Source organism: Neofelis nebulosa, chromosome 5 (assembly GCF_028018385.1).
Source record: "Neofelis nebulosa isolate mNeoNeb1 chromosome 5, mNeoNeb1.pri, whole genome shotgun sequence".
Classification (NCBI taxonomy): domain Eukaryota; kingdom Metazoa; phylum Chordata; class Mammalia; order Carnivora; family Felidae; genus Neofelis; species Neofelis nebulosa.
The window spans coordinates 65,958,745-65,984,076 of NC_080786.1; the positions used below are offsets into that span (position 1 = coordinate 65,958,745).

At 35.7% G+C, this 25,332-nt stretch overlaps 1 protein-coding gene across 4 annotated transcripts in view; it reads right to left on the minus strand.

The window, feature by feature from the left end:
- SPATA16 (spermatogenesis associated 16) overlaps window positions 1–25,332 on the minus strand; it is a 245,119-nt gene that overhangs the window by 214,360 nt on the left and 5,427 nt on the right. For all 4 annotated transcript variants that reach the window (XM_058730511.1, XM_058730512.1, XM_058730513.1 and 1 more), the window contains exon 2: window positions 6,472–7,102. In XM_058730511.1, coding sequence (XP_058586494.1) covers window positions 6,472–7,083 — 612 coding nt within the window. In that variant the 5' untranslated portion in view covers window positions 7,084–7,102. The remainder of the gene's footprint in view (window positions 1–6,471; window positions 7,103–25,332) is intronic.

Sequence of the window (25,332 nt, forward strand, 5' to 3'; positions counted from 1 at the left end):
AAATTAAAGATACAAAAGATATCTAAAATAACACTTAGGCCTCCCCCATTATACCCTCCTAAGGATCTATCAGACCCAGAAATTGATATCTTGGTTGTAATTACCCAGATGCTGAAAAAGAGGTTGTCCTCAAAGGCCCTATCCAAATTCTTTAATAGCAACTCAAATGCTCCCATATCTACCTTCGAAGTAGGGCTCCTCCCCAAATTAATGGGACTCACTGATCTTCTGGTAAACTGCTACGTTATTCCTTTAAACAGCTAAAGGAAACTAAAAATAAATTTAATGAAAGCCTTGCCAAATCCTAGTAAATATCAGAGCTACACTCTCCATTTTAAACCTCAGTCAGAATCTGCAGATGGGATCCTGGAAAAACTGGCAGGCAGAAGCCAGCAAAGGGTGAGAATTCTTACTAGATTCAGCTTTCCCAGCTCTCTATCTGTAGTACTGGGTAGAGAGAGGAAATAAAAATATCTTTTGCACCTTCTCTGAGGACACCTCTTAAGGCCAAGGGGTTGTTCAGTCCTGTCAGAAATATTTACTATTTGTCTTGGCTAACAGCTACAAAGTAGCTTTGTGGTAAAAAATTGGCCCAGTTGCAGAGCCTGATAAGAAATTTTTTTAAGGCCTCCTCCCTCAAGCTATATACCCAGTGAGACAGAAAAAAAGAGAGCTTTGAAAAAGAATTTACTAAAAAAGATAATATACTTACATTGGTGGATCAACTCTTGGTGTCATTTAGGCTGTGAGCCAATTCTTTGAGGGATTGAGAACAACTGTCCTTATCTTACATATCTTTGCAAAAATAAAAATGCAGCTCTAGAGGCAGCTCAGGGTTCATCTATCCCTTTTTAACCAATCCTAAAATCTCCCCTATTTATCTCAATAGACTTGTAAATATTGGCCTTAGGAAACCAAAGTCCTTCTTGGAGGAACTTACATTTTTCTCTGTGCCTTTGAGATATAAACTCTTATCTAGGCCATCTCCTTAAAGTAGAAACTTGAGGGAGGTAACTTTTAATGAAGGAAAAAAAAATAAGGGGGAGGGGAAGAGTTTCTTTCTTTTTTTCAAAAGAAAAAAGCTTCTCCACAGCTTCCGTGAGTTTACTCGTCAAGGGCAAATACGAATCCTAAGTGTCTTCTCCACAAATACCAGTAGAAGAAGTTTTAGTCATCTGAGCAGATAAACTTAATTTATTCCAAATGTTCTTTTATAACTAATGAATTTTACATTATTGTGCCTGTTTTATGGCTAAAATTTTTAAATGAAACTGCAACATCTCTGTTTGTGTCTGTACGTTTGTATGTGTCTACATATGTGTATAGATATGTGATATTTTTCTACTCCTGGATGGTATTGCCAAAATCAATTTGTAAAAGCTCTATTTAGTTGGTTTGAAGGCAAGTGCTTATAAAGATTGTGTGTTCTAAAACTCTCAGAAATACAAAAATTAATCCAAATGATTTTTAATTTCACATGATCTAGGATTAATCTTTAGTAAATAAAAACTAGTTTAAGGCGTGTCTTTAGAGTTATCAGCATTAAATATAAAACTTTTATTCCACCTGGGTTTATTCATCAAATAAGTTCTTGTTACCTCTATTGAAATTTGTTGGTCAAAAGAATAACTCAGGATGACTTACTTTGTCTAATGTCTCAGAAAGTTTTTGTGGGTAATCTAAACATAATTGTTAAGAATGAGTAAATTAGAATACACGTAAGTAGGATAAAAAGTTTTTAGGTAAACTTTTCAAATAGTTTCCCCAAATCTTTGTAGTAACCTGAAACCTGAAAGTTTTGCTAAGTTCAATGATGAGGTAAGTTAAATTCATTAAATATCCAGATCATTTCCAAAGAAGATAAAACAGAAACATTAATTACTGAACATAGGTTTATCCTCTCTTGGTTTCCTTTTTTACAAAGGAACTGAAGATATTTGGATCTCTCAGTAAACATATTTTATGTCACATTGAAAAAATTGTACTCTTAGGAAGCATATGTCTCTAAGAATCATAAAATGTAAATTTGCCAATCTGAAGAATGTCAATGTAATAGTTCACAATTATGTGAGAAGTGAGATGATTCATTTTCAGAAATACCAAATAAAAGCTGTGCTGTCTAGTTAACAGGTTAACTAGATTAACAGTTTATAGGTTTACAACCTATTGGAAATATTTATGAACAACAACCCCGCCCCCCCTAACAATGGAGTCCCAAACCCTTAGACACTTCACTTCCTGGTTCTTCTTCCCCTCTCCATTCCGGGAGCTTTGCAATGTGCACGCACCAAAGAACAGAAGTCTCTGTGACACCTCAAGGAATGTACTTTTTGCCTTACATGGGCATAGGCAACTTCCAGGTAAGGCCATAACCTCTGTAGTACTCAGCCAATGAGGAATCAGGGTAGGGACTTGCATGCTAGGAGATAAATTGCCTGCTGAAACTGCCCAGTGTGTGCCTGTCCATCAGACACCCACTCTTGCAAGAATGTTGATTAAAGCCTTGCTGCACATGCTCCAAGTCTCTGCATCCCTCTTTTGATTGGGTTGGTGGGCTTATTTCTCACAATTGTTTACTTAGTTTTTACTAAAAATTAAAGTTGTAAAAAGAATGAAAAATTCTAATATATAATTAAAACTACTAGAAATAATATGGGAAATATCCTGTATGCAAGTAAAGTAAGATGTGTAAAGTAAAAGAAGGTACAAAGAATGGAGATGGATTTTGTTGAGGAAAAAGGGGAATTTTATCCTAAAGAGAGGTAGAAAAGAGAAAAAAAATGGGAAAAATCTAAATCTAAAAAGTTGTAGAAGAAGTACAAAGAAGGAAACTTGGGAAAATAATTTTATGCGTGATCAAGCTGGATAAAATTAAATAAAGTTATTGTAAGGTTTTTTTCAAATAAGCTTTGATATGATTAATGTACTTATCCTTAAGAAAAACTAGAACTTAATACTCTTTCATCTGCCAGAAGGACAAAGTTTTCTTGGACTATTGGTCTGCCCTGATGAAAGATTGTGAAAGGTCTTCCTCCTTTACCCTCTAAGTAACCTGCCCACAAAGCAAAGATTTGTGTTTTATCAAAATGATTTCCTGTGCTCTTTATCATCAAGTCTTTGATTACTTAGAAAAAAACCCAAAAAACTAATAGTTGTCCTTTAAAAATTACAGGGAATAGGATCTAGGCATACAAATGTGATTTAATATGAATGTGTTTTTATCTTCAGCTTCTACCTTTTGCCCTATTAGTATGTCTTCTGATGTGAATATAAACACAAGAGCAAATAATGACTGATCTTAATAAAACTTAACAAATATGAATGAGTTGGTCACAGAGCTAAGCACTAATCTCACTTACATAACTGGTTCAACTTTATATAGTAAAAATAAAGCATAAAAACAAATTATTCATCAATCACATTTAAATCAATGCTTCCTGTGTTCTGCAATCCTAAAAGATTAAAGTTGACTGCTTTTTGGAAGCTAAATTGTTGTCTTCTGAATCATTGTTTACCATTTTATCTTAATCATTCTAAAACATTACCAGAAAATTTATCTATCTAGTGGGTGACCATGTTATGAAAACAAAAGGAGCTAATACTTTGCAAGAGTATAAGGAAACTAACATAAATAGAATATTCCTAATGGGGTTATTAGAGGCCTTGAGAATTATCATGTCAATAAATATTCACAAATCTCCAGAACCTTTCCCCGTTTTTTATTTTTGTTTCTTTTCTGTGGTTCAGTCTTTAACCACAACCAGCCTTCTGTATACTCCTACAGTTGACTTTGTATCACCCATTTGGCAAGCATTCTGTATGCCTCAAAATGCCTCCCAAGATTTAGCACTAGATGGGAAAGTTGCCTTCCCATTCTCTTCTTCCTCCATAACAGAACCCCTGAATGTTAGTGCCATACAGAATAAAGACCAGATTTTTCAGCCTCCCTTGTAGGTTTGTGTGGCCACATGACTAAATTTGAATCAATGGGGGAAAAAATGGAAATGGTGTGTGCAACTTCTGTGAATTGTGCTCATGGGGACCTGGTGTATAGGGACACAGTGTATCTCTCTCCTTCCTTTATCTCCCTTCTGGCTGGCTAGATGCATATGATGTCACCAACAGGAGCTGCCATTTTAGACTATGAGGTCAAAGCACATCTGGAGGAACAAAACAGAATGTGGTACTCTAATGATCATACCATACCAGCGTTTGACTATGCACATTTATGTGAAAAAACAAAAATAAATTCTCTTGCTTTAGACACTGTTGTTTCGGGTTTTCTATCACTTAGAGACAAACCTAATCCTAGCTGATGTACACTCAAATATTTGTTGGTACATATATCTTTCAGGTGTGATCCTTATCTTTAAGTCTTGGTCTCTGTCATCCATCTTGCCCTACTCAAAGCCATGTTAGGACATAATGAAAAGGAAGAGATGCATTAAATAATACCTAAGAACAGTCAGTTTTGAAGAAGTTAAATTTAGGAGAAGAAAGGATTAACGAGGTTAAAAATCTTTTCTATTCCCAGAAGTTTTGGTTTATTAAGAGACATTCTAGGTAAAATTTCAAAGTTAACTCCCAAGATAATTAGACAAAAGCTAGGCCAGATGTCTAAGCTAAGTTTTGGTCTCAAAATAATTACCTTTGTTAATTACCAGTAATTAGTGTCAGCATCCAACACTTTCCTAAAAACCTTTGTGGGGAGGGGGGTGGAGAGATGTGGGGGGAGAGAGGGAGGCAGACAGGGAAAGAGACAGAGAGAGAGAGAGACAGAGAGAGATTGTGCATAAGAGAAAGTCAGAACAAAAGCATTTTCTAGAACAATTATATCTTGGGGTCATTAAAACCCGATTCAAATTTTATAATTTTGAACATGGATTGGGTTATGGAAAAACCAGATATTTTCTTCCAGTTAGGGCAAATACCTTTTGCTTCTATCTAGACTTAATTTGAAGTTTATATCCTTTCTTATTTTATGCTTTTTTTCATTTCCAACATGATTATTTTTCTTTATCTTCAAAATTTTACCTTTAACTCTGCTTCCCCCACCCTCAAAAAATAATTTTTGCTGAAAATGGCCCTAAGTGGAAGATCTCAGGGTTCTTCTTGAGCCTTTCTTCAGGATCCTTTCCTCAGCCAGAAGCTCTGGTGTTTAGCTCAAAAGTACAGCATAGGACTCTCAGTGATTTGTGGATAACTTAATTTGGGGGCACTTTTTCTATAGTGCACAAGTTTACGTAATGCATTATTCTTCCCTTCTTTGTGTAGATGTCCCTTTGTGAAGACAGAAATATTTATAGATGCGTCTATTTTTACACTACCTCATCATTTCATATCTCTTTGGGCCTCCTTTTCTGTGCTTAAAGTTTCTTTTTAAATATTTAGGGGAACCATTGTCTGGTATTATCCATTAATAATTCATTGTAAATGTAGTCATTTTAACCTGCAAATAACAGTGTAAATAATACTTGACTCTTTAAATCTCTATCACAAACATGTCATACTAACTTCTGCTCATGCCTCCTGTCTTATGGTAGATCCATTGCCCCTTTATCCTATCTCTTTTTAACTGGTTTACTGGTTTGTCTCCCTCACCAGACTGTTAGAGAGAAAGAAACATGTTCTAGCTCATTTTTTTATATCTCCAGTGGCCACCAAGCACATATAGAATGCATTAACATTTTTTTTGTAATTAATGAAATATGCCAATATTGTCAGGCTAGTAGGACTTTTAGCGACACACTTCGGTCCTTTTATAGGTTCAGTGAGTCATAAGATGGAACAATTTTTCCCACCACCTATTTTGTGTTTTAGTGGTGACTCCCAATTTTATTTGAGTCCGTGGGCTATTTCGTTATGCCATAAACAATACTGACCAATTTACCTGCTTGCAGAGAGAAAAATAATTATTTATAAAGCTCACTAGAAAGGGAAGGAAAGTGAAATGTGATGATAAAGTAAAATGGTGCTATTTTATTTTTAATAAGTATCAGGCATAAATTATCAGCCCACGCTAAACAGTAAAGATGGTTACATTTAATCATGAAGACTACATATCAAAAGGGAAAATTCATATACTCATTAACTGCCTATTTCTAGAGAGAAAATCTATATTCTACCCACCACCACTGTATTAAAACTTTATGGCTTTTATAGGTATACTTCTAAATTACAAAACCAACTGCATTTTTATATGTTGCCATTCATTGCAGGGTTTGTTAACAGAGAAAAATCACGAGGTTTGCTTTTGGGGTGCTTTCTATATGTCAAGTGCACACAGGCATATAATTTGCAGGCATATCTTATTTGCTTTATGTAAACTGGGAATCATATAATCCTGATATCATTCAATATTTTCACTCCATGATCACTGTTCATTACAGTATGATCAGAGCTGCTCAATGTAATCACACTTTCCATTTCACAGCTTCCTGTAATCAATCTATATATTCTTTAATCCCATACCTCCAATGCTGTTCTGAACTGTCCTGCTGCCACGGCGTATTTCTTTTGTCTGTAGCAAGAGCTGGCATCCTTTAAGGCTAACTGAAGCCATTTGTCAATCTGAGGCAGAAAGCTGAAATTAGGTACATGCAGAGGGTCTACAGTTTCAGCAGCTTGGCATGATGGTCGAATCCCAGTAGACACGAAGGACTCTACAAACTCATAGCTCACATCCTCTTCATCGACGTAGACCAACTTCGCCTCCACATCCATGATATTTTTTAAGGGGATGTGAGGCAGAGGCATGGTGATCAATGTGCTGTCAAGTTCCGTTATCTTTGCCTCTTTCTTTCCAGCTGGCTTTTCTTCATTTTCTACCTTTCTTTTAAAAGCCACTTTCTCTAAATCATTGCTATGTTTTTCTTTGATGCTCTTTGTCATTTTTATTCTTTCGACTGTGATTTCTACCTGTTTATCTCCACAACTTTTCTTAACTTCTTGTGATGTTTCCAGGATGCGTGGCTGGCTTGCTAAGGTAGACATTTTCTTGTTTGTGTTTATCTTTGGGACAAGCTGATCAGGACAGTCTCTATTCACTGTATTCTCCAAATTCCTACTGCTTCCTGAATCCATTGATTCCCCTCTGCAACTCCTGGAAGGGTGAGAAGAAGGAAAATAATTAAAACAATGTTTTGAAGTTCCAATGGTTTAAAACTATAGTCAAATTCATTTGAAATACTTTTTTATTCATTATGGGTATTTACTACCTTAAAGTAAAACTGTATGTACATTATCTGCTGAGAGTTTTACTAGAGAAGAATATGTTTCAATCTCAAAACTCACCAAGAACTTGTTGAAAACACATTTAGACAATGTCTTTAAAAATAATCATCTATAGCTGAACAACACTGAATGAACATTTTTATGGGGTGCCTAAACTCACTGAATAGGAAAACCTTATACATAGGCACTGAGGACAAAAAAAAGACTAAAAAAATCCATCTCAATATTAATTTCCTCAGAAAGGCAGGTGGTCTGGAATTCATTATAAAATATACTGCTAACCTGCATAATAGACTTGGAAGTCTAAAGTACCACAGCTGCTTCCTCTGAAAAGCTTCAGAAAATGTTGTAAGCACAATGTTTCCTCAATTTATTTCTTCTATTAGTAATGAAAATATCAGGTTTAAACAGCTTTAAAGATAACTATTATTCAGAACTGATTTGATAGCAGAACATGACCTTCGACCTCACATTAATGTGGAGCCATATATTCATCTTGAGTCTACTGTATTAATACTTTTGTAGCAATATTATCAATGCTGTACTTCTAAGATGATACATTTTCCTAAATCATTAATGTTCAAAAAATATAATAACTAATGGTCTTTAGATTCAAAGGCATACTATCTCTGATGCTAGATTAGTTTAAAAACATAAAATGTCCTCAGACTTAATAATTATGTAGTATAATTGGATCCTATTTTTTTGAGACTCTTTTACCTATCAGCTTCTGTCCTAGAAACAACTCGGTAGGGTATATAGGAATAAGAACCAACATTTTCCAAAGAAACTAAAGGATAGAGAGGTTACACTGCTTATCCATGTCATGCTGTTGATCATTAGTGTTTTTTTAAATGTTTATTTATTTTGAGAGAAAGAGCACGAGTTGGGGAGGTACGGGGGGCGGGGGGTGGGGTGGACAGAGGATCTGAGGTGGGCTCTGTGCTGACAGCAAAGAACCCGATGTGGGGCTGGAACTCACGGACCATGAGATCATCACCTGATCCAAAGTTGGATACTCGAACAACTGAGCCACCCAGGTGCCCTGGTCATTGGTTTTTTTAATCTTGGTATAATACAACCAGGATTGCTGTTTCCTCCCTAAGACTTCCACTCACTACTCTTAACCTTCTTCACTCTCTTCCTCTCTTAGCATGCTGTTCTTGAGGATAGCTAATGGCAGACTTCCATCAGAACACAAAGAGAAGAGAAAAACACAAGAAAGAAGGGCTGAGGATGACAATAAGATAGCAATGACATAAAAGCTAACATTCTTGCTTCTTCTCATCTACCACAAGGACAGTACCTGGCTGAAGATAAAGTCTTGAGTTGCTTCTCAAAACTTAATAATTTTATTAAAGTTGTTGATTATTTTCTTTTGTTTGAAAGACAGCAGTTTGCCTATAGAAAACTTTTAAAACACCCTGAAATTTGACCTGGGGAGGGGCAGAGAGAGTGAGAGAGAGAGAGAGAGAGAGAGAGAGAGAGAGAGAATCCGAAGAGACTCAGAGCTGTCAGCACAGAGCCTGATGCAGGGCTAGAACACACAAATCATGAGATCATAACCTGAGCCTGACCCGAGCCAAAGTCAGATGTGCTTAACCAACTGAGCCACCCAGGTGCCCCTGATCCAGTAAATCTTAAGGAAAGTAAAGGACAAAGCAAAACTGTATATATAGCTGTTAACCTTTCTCCCCCTACCATTATACATTTGTGTCATCAGAAAGGGCTTACATGAAACATGGACATATCAAACACCCTACTGTAATGGCCCAGACTATCTCAAAGGATAGATCAAGTTCCAATAATTCTAGTAATAGCAATCTTGGATGTCGATTTGTAAAAGTTTAATATTAGAATATTTCCCCAAAGATTTATACTGACATATTAGAGTTGTGTGTCTATGGGGAAAAACACCTAAAAAATAAAATAAAATTTTGCCAGTCTGTATTATGCTCAATATTTAAGAAGATCCCCATGACTGGGAATCATAGGCCCCATTAACACAGCATTACTTTGTGCAATGCTGTGTTTTCTTTTCTTCTCTTGGAATCATGGATGGCATCCAATATATTTTTTGGACCACTGATGTGGCTAGTCAGAGTGGTGAGGGGAAAACTGTGTCAGCCATCACTCTATCTTATGTTTGCTCTTGTGCCACGTATGATTTGGGATGAGCAAAAGTTAGCTTCAGTCCTTGAATTAGGATCTTTGTGAGATGAACACTAGAAATATACATCTATACTAAAAAGTTTCATTCAGTAGCAAGGTGCAGAAATGGAAGTAGCACAATTCCAACACCCCCCATATACATTATATAGTTTGCTTGCTTGTTTGTTTATTCATTTTTGAGAGACAAAGAAACAGAGTGTGAGTGGGGGAGGGTCAGAGAGAGAGGGAGACACAGTTCTGAAGCAGGCTCCAGGCTCTGAGCTGTCAGCACAGCTGACATGTCTCACAAACTGCGAGATCATGACCTGAGCTGAAGTTGGTGCTTAACCGACTGAGCCAGGCAGGCGCCCCTCATTATATAGTTTTTTAAATGTTGTATGAAATTTTGAGTAAAATTTATAAACTACAATGTGGCTAAGTTCTGAACACAGATGGATTCTTATGAATACTATAGAAATTATACTTATGTTCCCTTCTTGGTCTAATGCTATTTGTGAAGCAAAAGAGATGTAGCTGTTGAAACTTGTTTAAAGCACAAAATATTGAATTTTAAGAATTTATATTCATTCTTACAATAGACTGCAAAATATAACCAGGAATTGCTGGTAGGTGACCTACTCCAAAATTTTCATGGTATCTTTCAGGTATCTTTTCTAAGCTATTTTCAAGAACCAATGATTAAAATGTATCATAATATCTATATTTGGTTGTAGTTAGTAACATTTTTAGCATCTACAGCAGCATTACCTATCTCTTCTGCATTTATTGCACATTTCTTGACACCTGTATACGTTACACCCGTATAACCTTATCTTTATGACCATTTCTTCTAGAAGGTAATTGTTCTCCCTCTCTCTCCCCCACCTTCCTCCCTCCCTCCCTTCCTCTATTTTTCCTTCAGATTGCCCACTCCAATATTCCCTCCTAAGCCCTTTTTCATTGCAAGATGGAAGGTTTGATTGCTCTTAAGAAACAGGCATCTGAATATTTCTGCATCAGTCCTTAAACTACTTATAGAAATCATAATTTTTGTCTTCAGTGCAGTTTTGTACAAGAAACAATAATAAAGGAAGAAAAAGTGTACATGATCCACAGAACACTCAGAAGGAATAAATATGAGGGCAGATGTTTTGTTTTTAAACATCTGGAAGGTCAACTATTATAAATTTGTACAAGAAACAATAATCCAGGTCCCCTCAAAAACCCAGAATAAATATGTGAATGTCTGAAAATGGCCTAAATGTGCAGGCTAGGCTGAAAAAGTATGGCCAAGCCCAATCAATACTTTTCAATGTTGGTTACAAATCAGGTGACTTCAGCTTCAGATTTAGAGCCTGTTCTTTACAAAAATTATTGCATGTCTCCAGAAGGGTTATGCAACTGCTCACTTATAGCTTTTTAAAAATATTATAAAACTCCATTTAAGTAATCTGGAATTCAAGGCCTTTCACCACCTAGCCCAATGTGTGTTTCCAGACTTATTTAGCACTCCTTCTATAAACTGCTCTCAAGTCAAGCTGAACTTGTTACTTCCAAAAGATACCCATTTTTAGTCTGTCTGCTAAGAATTCTCCATCTTCCTGTTCCCACCTCATTCTACCTGCCCAAACCTAGCTAGAACTTATCCATCTCTCCCTCCTCAGAATACCTACAACATTTATACCACTTATTTCCTACATTGCAGTTATGTATGACTTATTTCTTCCAATGAGCTCCCTAAAAGCAGATATATGCTTTATTTATCTTCACATTAGTTCAGCACTTTGCATAGAGTAGGCATTCAATAGATGTTGATCAATATGGATGCTGTGAATCAAGGGCTAATTTACACATTTTAAGAGAAACAAAATTGGATTTTTATAAGGATATGGCCTGTAACTCTGCAAAAGTTGTTTCTGAGATGTTTTGCTAGATTTTTAAATTTTTTTATTTTAAATTCAGTCCTGGATAAAGTACATTTTCTTCTTTGATAGTTCAAGTGAATCATGTACCAACTAGATTTAAACTATCAACCTCTTCATTTTTTTTTAGTAGTCAAGTTGATTAACATGACATTAGTCAGTGTTCCTGAGGCACTGAGTTACACTTTAATCATTACTTCAATAAAAATACTTTTAGAGAAAACTATTAGACAATCATTATGTATGTCAAAGAAGTCTTCACTGATAACATTCTGTAAAAATGCCCATTCTTTAATTTAGAAGACAGAACTGTAAAATCGATTTTCTCATAGAGACATACCTTAAAAAAAGATCTCCAGCAATACTTACATGAAACATTAGAACAACTCCAAGGTTTTGTAATAAATATAGGTACAAGAAACAAAGAGAGGTTAATGTTCAACCATTTCAATAATATATCCAGTGGATTTTCAACACGTTTATTTTTTTCTTCAAGCATTTTATCAAGCATTCTTTTCTATGTGGGAGTTTCCACTGCTTCATCAATACCATCAGTGGTTTATATGGCTATTAGTACCACAAATTATTTATTAGAATTTTGATTGAAATAGGCAGCTTGAACAGAGGCAATTCAGAAAAAGAAAATCCTTAAAAATGTGCACTCTGAAACATTCAACATCACAGTTGCTATGGTTTTCTTTCTTAAAAAAAAGAAAAGGATCTAATTTTAACTTGCAGTTAAATGTAACCAGAGAAACATTATGAGAAAAAACATCTTGCTTGTTAGTCCACTAGTACACCTTGATATTTTTAAAAACACACTAAAAATATTTCTTCAGTAATTATGCATTGAACACCAACTAAGAGCAACAAATTGTAATCAGTAAAATAAAGGAAGCTAAAGATGACCCAGACAGGGTCTCAGCATTCTGGAGCTCATAGCTGGAGGTAGACGTGGAACATGGGGAGGAGGGATGTATAGATAAACAACTTTATACAGAGGAGACACTATCTTATTACACTGTGAACTACTGGAGAAGTGGAAAGGTGTCACAATCCTTTTACTATCCTGATGTCTAGTTCCTTCAGAGCCTGGAATATAATAGGCCCTCAATGCACATTTGTTATTCAAATGGGTGCGTGGCTGAGGTGAGTACTATGGCAGCAATAATGGACGCGCTTCTGTGGGAAAATGTGGCTGATGCAGTTTCAAGAGATTTGGTTTTTAGAATTGGCAGAATGAGAGGTGTCCCTATGCAGGCAATTTTCTTTTCTTTTATCCAAGTACTCATAAGGATAGTCATCATTATCAGAAGGGAGAATGAATTTGGCTCACGGTGCTTGTTAAGAAATATAAGAGAAAGCACACCATGTAGTATCATATAAATAATAATAGCAACCAACAAGTACTCCCAGTTTATAAAGTTATCTCACTGGAGGGGCGCCTGGGTGGCTCATTCGGTTAAGCATCTGACTTCAGCTCAGGTCATGATCTCATGGGTCCTGGGTTTGGGCCCCACTTCGGGCTCTGTGCTGACAGCTTGGAGCCTGGAACCTGCTTCAGATTCTATGTCTCCCTCTCTCCCTGCCCCTCCCACACTCCCGCTCTATGTGTCTCAAAATAAATTTAAAAAACACATTAAAATTCATCTCATTGGATTATCCTATTTGTTTTTCATAGCTCTTTTGCCTAAGTATTACTACCTTCATTTTACTAATGAGGAAACCAAAAGATCAACTTGAAAAGAGATCATCAAGAGAGTTTACTATATCTAAGATTCGAACCCAGGACATCTGCTGTCAAATTCCATACCTTTTGGATGATAGGATAATCAATTCCTGTGCACTGCACCACAATTTGATTGGGATTTATACTTTGCCTACCTTAACTTTTTTTTTAACTTAATAATCAGATACTAACTTTAATGCTTTTTTATTGCATAGAACTCCATTTAAAATGGTAAGAAAATGAACTGGCAATTTCTGGTTAGCAAGTATATGAACCAAATTTGTTGAGAAAGACATTAGATTTTAGATCTACTTCATTAACTAGTTAGTTAGTTGCAAGTGTAAGTGTGGCCTGTTATTTTCCAGCAGTCATTCAATTCAGAAAACAATGATGTGCACATTAAACTGCCACATGAGTGGATTCCAGGAACTTCAAACTTGAAATGCCCAAACAATTTGCTGATCACTAAGTCACCAAATGGGAATAATGGCATCAAAGCAACTGTACTTCCTGTATCTGGTACATTGTGAACATCTGTCATGTCGCTTCGGAGAGAGCTCTAGAAAGGTGGCTTCATCAAGGTATTCTGTAGTGGAAAGAGCATTCAGGTTGGAGTTGCAAGAAAGGTTTGAATTCTGGATTTATTATTTATTAACTGAACATTCTGGGAGAAATTATCCAACTTCTCTAAGCATTATTTTCCTCCTCTGGAAATGGGAATGATTGGATACATGAGAATTATGTGAGAATCAAATGAAATAATTTATGTAATGGCACATAAATTAAGAGAAGAGGTGAGGTCATTACACAAGCAGCCTCCTGGAGCATCCCTTGGCTTTTTCAAAGGCTAAACCCTTTTGTCTGGATCCCATGTCTCTATATTATCAATGACTGTACTCTTACAATGTAACCAGAGAAACATGGTTTCTCTGTATCAATGACTGTACTCTTTCCATATCATTTCTTCCTCTCTTGCTTAATCCTTTAGCAATATCTTTTTTTAAATTTTATTTTATATATAGAGAGAGTGTGTGTGTGTGAGTGGGGAAGAGGGAAGGAGAGAGAATCTTAAGCAGGCTCCATACCCAACATGGAGCCTAATGTGGGGTTTGATCCCACGACCCTGGATCATGATCTGAGCTGAAATCAAGAGCTGGCCGCTAAACCAAGTGAGCCACCCAGGCACCCCACAGCAACACTGAAGAAAAACAAGCGCGCGAACTCCCCTGCCTCCACATCTTCCTGCTGCTATCCCCTGTTGCTGCTTCCATCCACTGCAAAATGGCTGAAGATAATTTTTTATATTCTCTGCATCTGTTTTTTCATCACATAGTCTCTTCCCAAGCCACTCTCTTCAGACATCAGTCCCTACCATTCCATTAAGACTGCTCTTGTACAAAGAAATAACAGGGAATATGGTCAGCAATATTATAACAGCCTCATATGGTGACAGATGGTAGCTATTACGTGGTGAGCATAATATATAGAGAAGTTGAATCACTGTGTTATACACCTGAAACTAATGTAACATTGTATGTCAACTATTTTCAAATTAAAAAAAATTAAAAGAAAAGAGAATTTTAAGAAAGGGTCCTCAAGATTTTCCTGTTTCTGGCCCTAGGCTCTCGTCTGCCATAGCACAAAGCCGCACTCTTCACAAGTGACATTCTTTAGCAGCATACTTTTTGAAAAACTTTTTTTTACTGTTTATTTATTTTTGTGAGAGAGAGACAAAGAGATAGAGAGAGAGAGAGACAGACAGACAGACAGACAGACAGCACAAGTGGCAGGGAGGGCAGAGAGAAAGAGGGACAGAGGATCCAAAGCGGGCTTGGTGCTGACAACAGAAAGGCCAATACAGGGTTCAAACTCATGAACCATGAGATCAGGCCTTGAGCAGAAGTCGGACACGTAACTGATTGAGCCACCCAGGTGTCCCAGAACACTTCTTCTCATCTTTTATGACACCATGCTCTTCCTTTTTTCTTGTTAGTTCACTGGCTGCATATTCTCAGGCTTCTGGGTTGGCTCTTCCTCTTACGTTCCATTTGAGAGGTGGAGCCATTTGTTTTCTCCAACTACATTTTCTCCTTAGGTGACTGGTCTAGTCCTATAGCTTCAAATTTCATCAAATGCTCTTAACTCCTAGTGTTACAACTCTAGCCCTTGTATACTCTCAGAATTTCAAAATTGTATACCCGACTGTCTATGTGACATCTCTGCTTGAATTGTCTAAGACGAATCTTAAAATTAAGCCCAAAACAAATTTCTTAATTTCCATTCCCTCAAACTGCCCCTCTTCCAGTCCTCCCCATTCCAGTGTATGCTCCCCACATCTATCCAGTTGACCAGGACAGAACTTTACAAAGTTATCTTTGATTCCATTTCTTTTTTTCACTTACCCACCATCCTCCAACCCATCAGCAGGTCCTATGCATGGACTCTTTCTTTCAAAGTTTCACCTCTTTGCATATCCATAACAATACTTTCCTCTAGGCCCCAAGATCTCCTGCCTAGATTATGACAATTGCTTCCTCACACACAGCAATACAAATCATGCTTTTAAATGAAAATCGGATCCCACCACTTTCCTGCTTAAAACATTTCAAGGGCTGCCCATAACCCCTGGAATAGAATACAAATCCCTATGCCTCTTCTCCCTCTGAAAATTTAACACATCTTTCCTCCCTTTTCAGTCATTTAGCTTTCATTCTATTCTAATTTAACAAGTACACTCTTATCTTGGAACCTTTGTACTAGTTGGGCTGAAGTGTTTTCTTTACTGTGTTTCATGTTATTTAGATCATAGCTTAAATGTTCCCAAAGAAACCTTCTCTGATGAATTAAATCTCTCCATATCACATATTACAGTGATGTTTACTTATATTTCATTAGTATCTATCTTCCTCCACCAGAATATAAGCTCTGTGAGAGAATGCATCATGAATGCCTAGTTCACTGCTATATTTTCAGAATGTGCTTGACATAGAGTAGGTACACAATAAATATTTGTTGATTGGACAAATGGAAGATTGTATCTTACTGTACATTTAACAAAGAATTCAAAATTATCTTTGTCCCTCCTTGTTGCACCACATTACAAAGGCTTTGACAGTTTAGTTGAAAGTCACCTAAATAGAAGCCAGCTAGCTTCACCATTGAAAGCTTTTCCAGGCACTGTAGCATCCTGTTTCTTTTCTTCTCTTCCTTCCTCCTTTCCCTCCCTTCCCTTCCCTTTCCTTTCTTTCCCTTTCCTTCCTCCTTCCTTTTTCCTTCCTTCCTTTCCTTCCTTCCTTCCTTCCTTCCTTCCTTCCTTCCTTCCTTCCTTCCTTCCCTCCTTCTTTCTTTTCTTTTCTCTTTTCTTTTCTTTCTTTTTCTTTCCTTCCTTCCTTCCTTCCTTCCTTCCTTCCTTCCTTCCTTCCTTCCCTTTTTCTTTCTCTATTTTTACTGTTTGCTACCCTAAGTCAACAATATTTATGACACACCTACCATGGCCTCTTCTACTTTAATCATTATTAGGGAACAGATAATTTGTTTCCCCAATTCTTTGTTGTCATAAAATATGGCTCATATAGAACCAAAAGCACTAGAAAATTAAGACCTTTTTGGGAAAGTGATAATGGCACAACTTACTATCTTTACAAGTGTAGTCCACGGGGGCATGACTGTACTTCTCTAAAGTTTTTAATCTAATTTGATGGTAAAAAACAATAATTCATTTGCTGTTGCAGGTAGGGGAAGTAATGTTTCAGTGTACCTCACAGATATTTGGCTACATTTTTTTCAAGTTTACTTATTTTTTAGTAATCTCTACCCCTAATGTGGGACTCAAAAACTCACAACCCCAGATCAAGAGTCATATGCTCTTTAGACTGAGGCTGCCAGGCACCCCTGGCTACATTTCTCTTTGAAACCTAAATATAATCAGCCTGTCAAATTCATGGATATCCTTAGAGAAAGTTCAAATTTTGTTTTGTTTCTTGGCAAACATTGCTCTGTTCTTTTATTGAAGTGCTCCAAGTTTCCATTTATTTAAGAGATCAAGACTGTACAGATGGGTAAAGAAATTTTCTCCCTTTAACTTTGTTCACCTCTTTAATTCTGTTGATACAGTTCTTAATTCTTAGATTTTCACATTTTGTTTCTTAAACTATAACTCAGAATTGTAGGAGGAGAGACTTTCAACATACTCATATCTAATCTTATTTTGTTGATGCAGAAATGGATTCTTGGGCAGGTGAAATGACCTGCTCATGATCATACAGCAAATTAGTACTTATAAACCGTATCTTGCTGTTCTCACAGTAGTTTCTACCTCACTCCACTGCCTCCCACCATAATACACAAAGTGAATTGTTATCACAATTGCCATTTACAAATGAAAAAAACATATATTGGATAGCTCAGTGTTTGTTTGTACAGTCACAAAATTAATGAACAGTAACCATGAAGATTTCATATTTTTTAATGTTCATTTATTTATTTTTAGAGAGAGAGAAAGTGAGTAAGCAGGGGAGGTGCAGAGAGAGGGAGAGAGAGAGAATTCCAAGCAGGCTCTACGCTGTCAGCACAGAGCCAGACGCGGGACTTGAGCCCACGAACCATGATATCATAACCTGAGCTAAAACCAAGAGTCGGACGTTCAACTGACCGAGCCAGCCAGGCACCCCTATTATTTTTTGATCTACCCTTTTTTAATTTCTTAATTGTTCTCAAATATATTTTAAAGTTAAATCTGTCCAGAAGTGGGAACTGTATATTAAAAAAGAAAAATAATAATAAAAAAACCAACTTTCTGTTGGCAATAATTTAAATTTATGGAAAAGTTATAAGAATAATATCAAGAATAAGAGAATATATCAAGAATTATAAGAATAATATCAGACACACAGATATATACATTTATTAGTTATTCTTCTGGAATCATTTGTAAGTTGTATACATCATGCCTCATTAGCCCTTATTAATTCAGTGCACATTTCTTAAAATCAGTAATTATCTTATGTAACACAATATATTTATCAAATGTATTGACTTTAACACTGATACAATACTATTGTCTAAACTATAGTCCTGATTCCAATTTTGTCAGTTGTCTTGATAATGTCCTTTTAGTATTTTTCCCCCCAGTATAAGATTCAGCCTAAGATAATGTATTGCATGTAGCTGTCATGTCTGTTCAGTTTCTTTTGCTCTGGAACACTTCCTCAGCCTTTCTTTGTCTTCTATGGCATTGGCATTTTTGAAGAATGTGAGTCAGCTATTTTAGAATCTACCTCAATTTGGGTTTGTCTGATATTTCTACATGATTAGATTTAGGTTAGGCATACCCAGTCAGAATGCTACATAATGATATTGTGTCTTTTTCTAGGTATCACTTTGGAGGCACCCAATGTCCACTTGTGTTTCTTTGGTAATGTCAATTTTAATCACTTGGTCAAGATGTTAGATTTCTGGAACAGTTGCAACTTAAAAGCGGTCTCTGGGGAGATACTTTGAGACCATGCAATTATTCTGCTCCTCATCAAACTTCGCTGTTTAGCATCCACTGATGATTCTTGCCTGACCAGTCTTAACTATGATGATTGCAAAATGGTGATTTTCTCTTCTCAATTTATAGTATTACTAGACTGCTTAGATGGAGGGTTGACCATCACTAAAGTATTTGATAAAAGCATGCATTTTTGTGAAATACTCTATTGTTTCTTGACTTCATATATCTTCATTTTGCAATTTTTTTAAAAAAAGTAAAACCTGTGTTTTTGAGAAATACAGATTAAGTAAAAGTGTACAAAAACATTTAAGTAATAGGCACTACTTTGTTTCAAGACATTTAAAAATAAGAGAACTAAATCTTTAGCAACAGAAGGGAATCATAAGGCATACCTACTCTAATTCCTTCATTTTGGAGATAAGGGCAGAGAGGGCACATCCCCACTTGGTGGTAACAGAGTCTGGTTCTAGGTTTCCATCACATCCACATTAAATGTAATCAAAACTTATTTGTTAAAAACATAGTATCTTCATTAGTTGGAAGCAAAAAACTCATTGGATCAAGATAAGAGTAGATTGATACGGTGGTGATTTAAAAATATCCACCTGTTAAGAATTCATTAATTCATTCAATTATTCATTCATGATTGACTAAGCAACTACTCTCTGTCATGATCTGTGTCAGCACCAGGATGCAATGTTGAACCAGAGATCACCTCTTCTCTCAAAGAGTTTATGATTCAGTGGGATATCCTATGTTAGTATGCATCAGAATCCCCTGAGGCCTCTTAGTTTCCAGGCCCCACAGATTTTGACTCACTAGGTCTGGGGTGATGGATAGGTATCTGCATATTTAATAAGCAGAGGAGGGCTATAGTAGAAATACAAGAGATCCAAAGCTTTAATATGGTTACTATATATGCACTATATTCTGAGTCTCCTACTCTACCCTCCTACCACTTGAAATTAAATGTATTAGTAAAATAAATAAATAAATAGATAAATAGGTAAAAACCATGCCAAACCATAAAATAAAATTTTAAAGTGTTCAACAAGGTTCAGATATTATTATGATAACTACTTTTTTGCAGTGTTAAATGCTAGACCAAATTTTTCCAGAAAAGTATTTGTGGGTAATGCTATTTACAGGTGTCCTAAACATGCTCATGGTCAGCTTATTTCAGGGGATTCTGACACAGTGGTCTGGTGAGCATGCTGGCCCTGGGCCAGCACATTCATATGTTTTATTTTGCTGAGGTACAACTGGTCCCTGAGTTGGCGCTGATGAAGCTGACTGCCAGGAAGACAGAGACTGCATTAGCTGTTGATGCTAAAGAAACATTTAAGGCCTTACCTTCCCCAAATGAAGTTTATAAGGATGGATTATTGGTATCATTCATCCATTTAGTAAACAGACACTTGTTGGGTTCCTACTAAGTGAAAATACTGGGCTAATTCCTTGGGGATTACAAAGATGGACACATGGCTTGTGCTTCATAGAAGCTTGAAAGCCAGAGATAAGAGCTGCTATATGTCTTTCCTGGGAGGGTGTTCCAAGCTTAAGAATCAAAGTAGCATAGAGGACAGGTCACATTTTTTGGACGTAGAGAGATATGGGTTCAAATCCTAACTCTGTTTTCTTACTAAAGAAACTAACGCTTCAGAAAATGTTGGATAAGACTGTTCACGTGATTTGCCTGAGAATCAATGGCATAATGTTGTATCTCACTTACCATAGAACCTGATAGGGAAGAGAAAGAGGAAGAGGAAGAGAGAGATATCTATTTATCTACCTATCTATGCATGCCAAGACATTTCACATAAATGTTCCAGTCAAAAGTAAGGTTTATCTGATTTCTTTCAAGATTTTCAGTTTGATATTTTACTAAAGATGATGTAATTATGAGGTGCTTTCAAATAGAAATCTTTGGATCTTGTATATATTTGTTTAAGTTATTGTTGCACAAATAACTTTTTTATATTTAATTTGACTTCCTTGCCTCCCTTCTTGAAGGCAGCAGACCCAGTTTATAAGCCTGTGAACTACTGTTGGCTGCTGCCTTCCTTCCCAGTGAAAGATACAAGTTGGTAAGTACCACGCATCTTCCCTTCACCCCCTCCAATATCCCCCTGCCTCTGGCTCAGGTCTCTCAAAGCACAGATCCCCTCTTACCCATTCCCAGGTTTGAAACACATAGCCTCATTTCAAAGTATAGCCAGTTTCCCTCTAATTTCCTCTGGAATATAAAAAGGGGTTAAAGAGAGTGAAGAGGTCTCTCTGGGTCTCCTCTACCATACACACTACACTGCCCCTTAACCCTCTCATAAAAAATTATATATATGTGTGTATATATATATATATATATACACACACACATATACATATATCTGTGTGTGTGTAAAGAAAAATAATAATTTAATTTCTTCCTTCTATATTTTTTTAGTGTTATTATTTGAAGATTTCTTTTTAATCTTTTTCTAGTATAAGTGATGATACTTATTTTTGCAGAAATGCATTTGTCTGAGGGAGAAATTAATTTTAGAATTAAGACAGAGGAGATATCAAAATAGTTTATAAATGCATTTTTTTATGTGTTCAATCAGGTTTCAATTACACTTAATGAAGATTTACAGGTTTATGGAATTGAGAAATATTTGAAAACTGATTGTATATTAATTATCCACTAGTATTTTCCTAATTAATCTTAGAAAAAGAGAACCATGAAGTCAAAGAACTGCTTAGAAAGTTTTGATGTGTATCAAACTTAACACAAAGCCATACTTTATAAATTAGTAATTTTTTCAATCTGAATCTGCCAAAATATATCATTCAAACTATGTGGTTACATGTCAGCTGCTAGGGGTGAAGGAAAGTAGTTTGCAGCAGATCAGAACAGTTGTTGAGAAAAAAGAGAAAAGCAGGATAAAATACCAAATCATCTGTTGAGTGTACTAGGGCACTGGGGAGGCAATGAGAAATGAAGAGAGCATACAGCCATTTTCATCCTAGGGGCATCTGCCACTTGGGCATAGGGAGGGAACTAAGAATCTCAGCATCACAGCTGAAGGAGAAGCACCCTTGGGTGATAAAAAAAAAAACCACACAGAGTTGTTTACCACTTCAAAAAATGCCATTTTCTAGGGCTTAATGAGGCAGAATGCTAAAGACCTACATGGAAAGACTGCAAGCCAATGCAAACTTTGGCAGTCTTGTGACAGGGACCTGCAGGAGGAAGGGCCTTGAACCAGAGACAGAGGTAGACTCTTTCCAGGGTTGTAACCCGGCCTCAACCTGGAACCGTTTATGATTAAATTATGATGAAATTCCATGTTATCTGTCTAGTGAAGAGAGGGATGAGTTCATTACAGAGGAAGATACATCTGAATCCTCTATAATATTCTATACATAATATACAGTCTTTAATAAAAATTATTAAGTATGCTCTCCAGACTCCCCAAGATAACATAACCAAGAAGCCAAAAGTTGACAACAGAAATGCACCTATAGATAAACATGATATTGAGTCAGTTAAAGAATTTAAAATAACTCTAATTTTTTGAATATCAAAACAATAGGGGGGGGAAAAATAAGGAATTTTATTAGAGTATTCAAATCTGTAAAGAATGATCAAATAAAAATTCTAGAACTGAGAAATACACTTTCTGAGATTAAGTCATTAGATAGATTACACAAACTGATTTTTAGATGCAGAAGAGAGGGGATTAGTAAATTCAGGGAACAGTAAAAAATATCTGAATTTAAGCAGAAAAGTGGAGTAATGAAAAATATAAAGGAACTTCAGAAATGTGGAATACAGTGAAAAAATCTAACAGAAGTGTAGTCGGAACCCGAGAAGGATCAGAGTGAGAATGAAGAGGAAGCAAGGAAGAATTGCAGTAAGGAATGAGGAATAACTGCAGAATTAAATATATGGCCATATACACATAAAAATGAATATTGATTGTCAGCTGACTGTATAAAACAATAACAGAAATGTTTCAACCAAGTTTAAAATATATGTAGAATTAAAAGAATGGCAATGATGATACAAAAGATGAGAAAAAGTGAATGGAATTAAAGAATTCTAGTGTTCTAAAATTAGTAGGAATTTGGTAAAAAATCATTTCCATTAGATTGTAATAAGTAAAGCGTTCATATTCTAATCTGGGGGCCAATGTCGAAGAATAGTAAAAGAATGTATAACTAACAAATTAATTAAGAAAAAACTAAACATTTTTGATTCATCCAAAAATAAAGGCAAGAAATGAAAGAAAAAGGGTCAAATAAAAACCAGGTAATAATATGGTAGATAGAAACCAACATGTACCAGCAATTACTTCAGATTTAAAAATATTAAACATTCTAATTAAGAGTCTAAGGTTATCACACTGGAAAAAATATGAACCCCAGCTATATTCTGCTTATGATAGATATACCCTAAATATAAGAACATAGGAAGGTTAAGAATAGAACTACGCACAAGGACACAGCATGCAAATATCAACCAGGATAATGTGATGGGTCTAACTCTTATCAGACTAAGTAGACTTTATAGTAAGGAGCATTACTAGACATAAACAAGGTGTGGTAGTTATTTATTTACTGTCTTTCAACTCCAAAAGTATCCTTCACCCATTTTTACTAGAACTGAATTCTGCATACCACATTTCTCTTTTTCCAGCTGGCCACCAATAGAGGGTACTAGAGAAACACTGCAAAGTTGCAAGGAAAAGAAAGGACTTTTCCTTCTAGTGTTCTGGTTCAACCAGTAGCTTGTGGATCTAAGCCAGCATTTTGTAAGAGTCCAGGCAGCATTTATCTCTGCTGTTGTGGCCCTCACAAAAGGGGTCTTTTTGGCAAGTTTCCTCATCACATCCTCACTTTTCTTCCAGTTGCCAGGTAAGGGAGTCTCATTTTAGTTACTATTTGTGGGCAGTGAGTTCCAAGGGCAGGTACATCCTCTGCTCAGAGGTTTGAATCTTAGCCTTGCAGAACCTCCTCTAAGATTCCACATTCCTTTTTTGTTTACTTTCTCTCAGCTCTAAGAGGAGTAGCCTGCTTGCTTCAGGTCCTAACTCTATAATCCTTGGAGTTCTCTTTCTGCTCTTTTTAGTAGCTAGTCACTTTTTAATTCAGTTAACAATTCTTTGTAGTAAATCTGTTTAATGTAGTTTCTGTTTTCTGACTGTAGCTTAACTGATATAGAAGGATATTTTAAACAATAATTATACTAGTATAATTAGTATAGTATAATAACTAGTATAGTATAATTCTAAATCTGTATTCAGTCAATAACATGGCTTTAAAATACATAAAGCAAAAAATTCACAGAAAATAAGAGGACAAATTAACACATCTCCAATCATAGTAAAAAATTTAACAGAACTTTCCCAATAGCTGACTGATTTTCAGAACCCCTCATCCTAAAAAAAAGAAAAAGAAAAAAGAAAAGGAAAGGAAAAAAAAACTTTTAAGGACACAGAAGTTCTGAGTAACACAAGTAATGAACTGGACCTAATTGATACATGTAGAATCCTGCATCAAAGAACATCAGAATGTGCATTCTTTTACAAATGTACCTGAAACCTTTACCAAAATTGAACATAGCTTAATTGTAAGTCAAGCCACAACAAACTTCACATTTTATATGGAAATAAGAATAGCCAAGATAAACCTGAAAAAAAAGCTAGAGAATTTAAGCAAATAATTGAGAATTATTACAAAGCTACAATAATTAAAGCATGATGGTTTTGATGCAAACGTAAATAATTAGACCATCTGAAAAGAATAAAAAGCTCAGAAATAGACCCACACATAAATGACCAGTTAATTTATGAGGTGAGTGACCCTGCCATGAAAGGAGGAAAATTATGGTCTTTTAAATTAATGGTACTTGGCTAAGTCCAATGGAAAAAATAAATTTGACTCCTACATTACATAATACACAAAAATTAATTCCAAATACATTGAAAAACTAAACATAAAAGCCAAGTTCTTAGAAAAAAAACCATAAAATATTATCATGACTTTGGAGTAAGCAAAAATATCTTAGGCAGGACACAAAAATTAATAAATTGGAGTAGGTTATAAGTAATAACATTACTTCAGTAAAATACACCATGAAGAAAATGAAAAGGCAGTTCATGGAATAAGAGAAAATACTGGTAATACATAATATTTGACATAGACTCATTCAGAATATCTAAAGGACTTCTATAAATCAATATGAAAAAGGCTGAAAATCCAGTAGAGAAATGGACCAAAAATTTTAGTAGATGTGTCACAAACAAGGATTTCCAAATGACTAATAAACTTATTAAAAAGTTGCCAACTTCATTAAATATCCAAGGAATGTAAATTGAAATCCCAGATTAGATGCAACCACAAATCCACCAGAATGATTAAAATAAAAAAGATATACAATACCAAGTGTTGGAAATTATATTGTGTAACTGGAACTATTACATACAGTTTATATGAATGCAAATTTGTACAACCACTTTGGAAAACTGGCAGCACCTAGTTTCTCCTATACCCTATGTCTGGGTAATTTTTTTTTCTCCCATAAGCCTGGCACAAATGCATACTTATGATAAAAAATACACATGGACAAGAATGTTCTCAGTAGCACTATCCATAGCAATAAAACATTAAAAATATTCCAACGTCAATCAACACTAGAAAAGAGATATAAATCGTAGAATATTTATATACTGAAAAAATATTATATGGCACTAGAATAAATGAACTACAAATACAAGCAATCACATGAAAGAATCTCACAAGTAAAATGTTGAGGGATA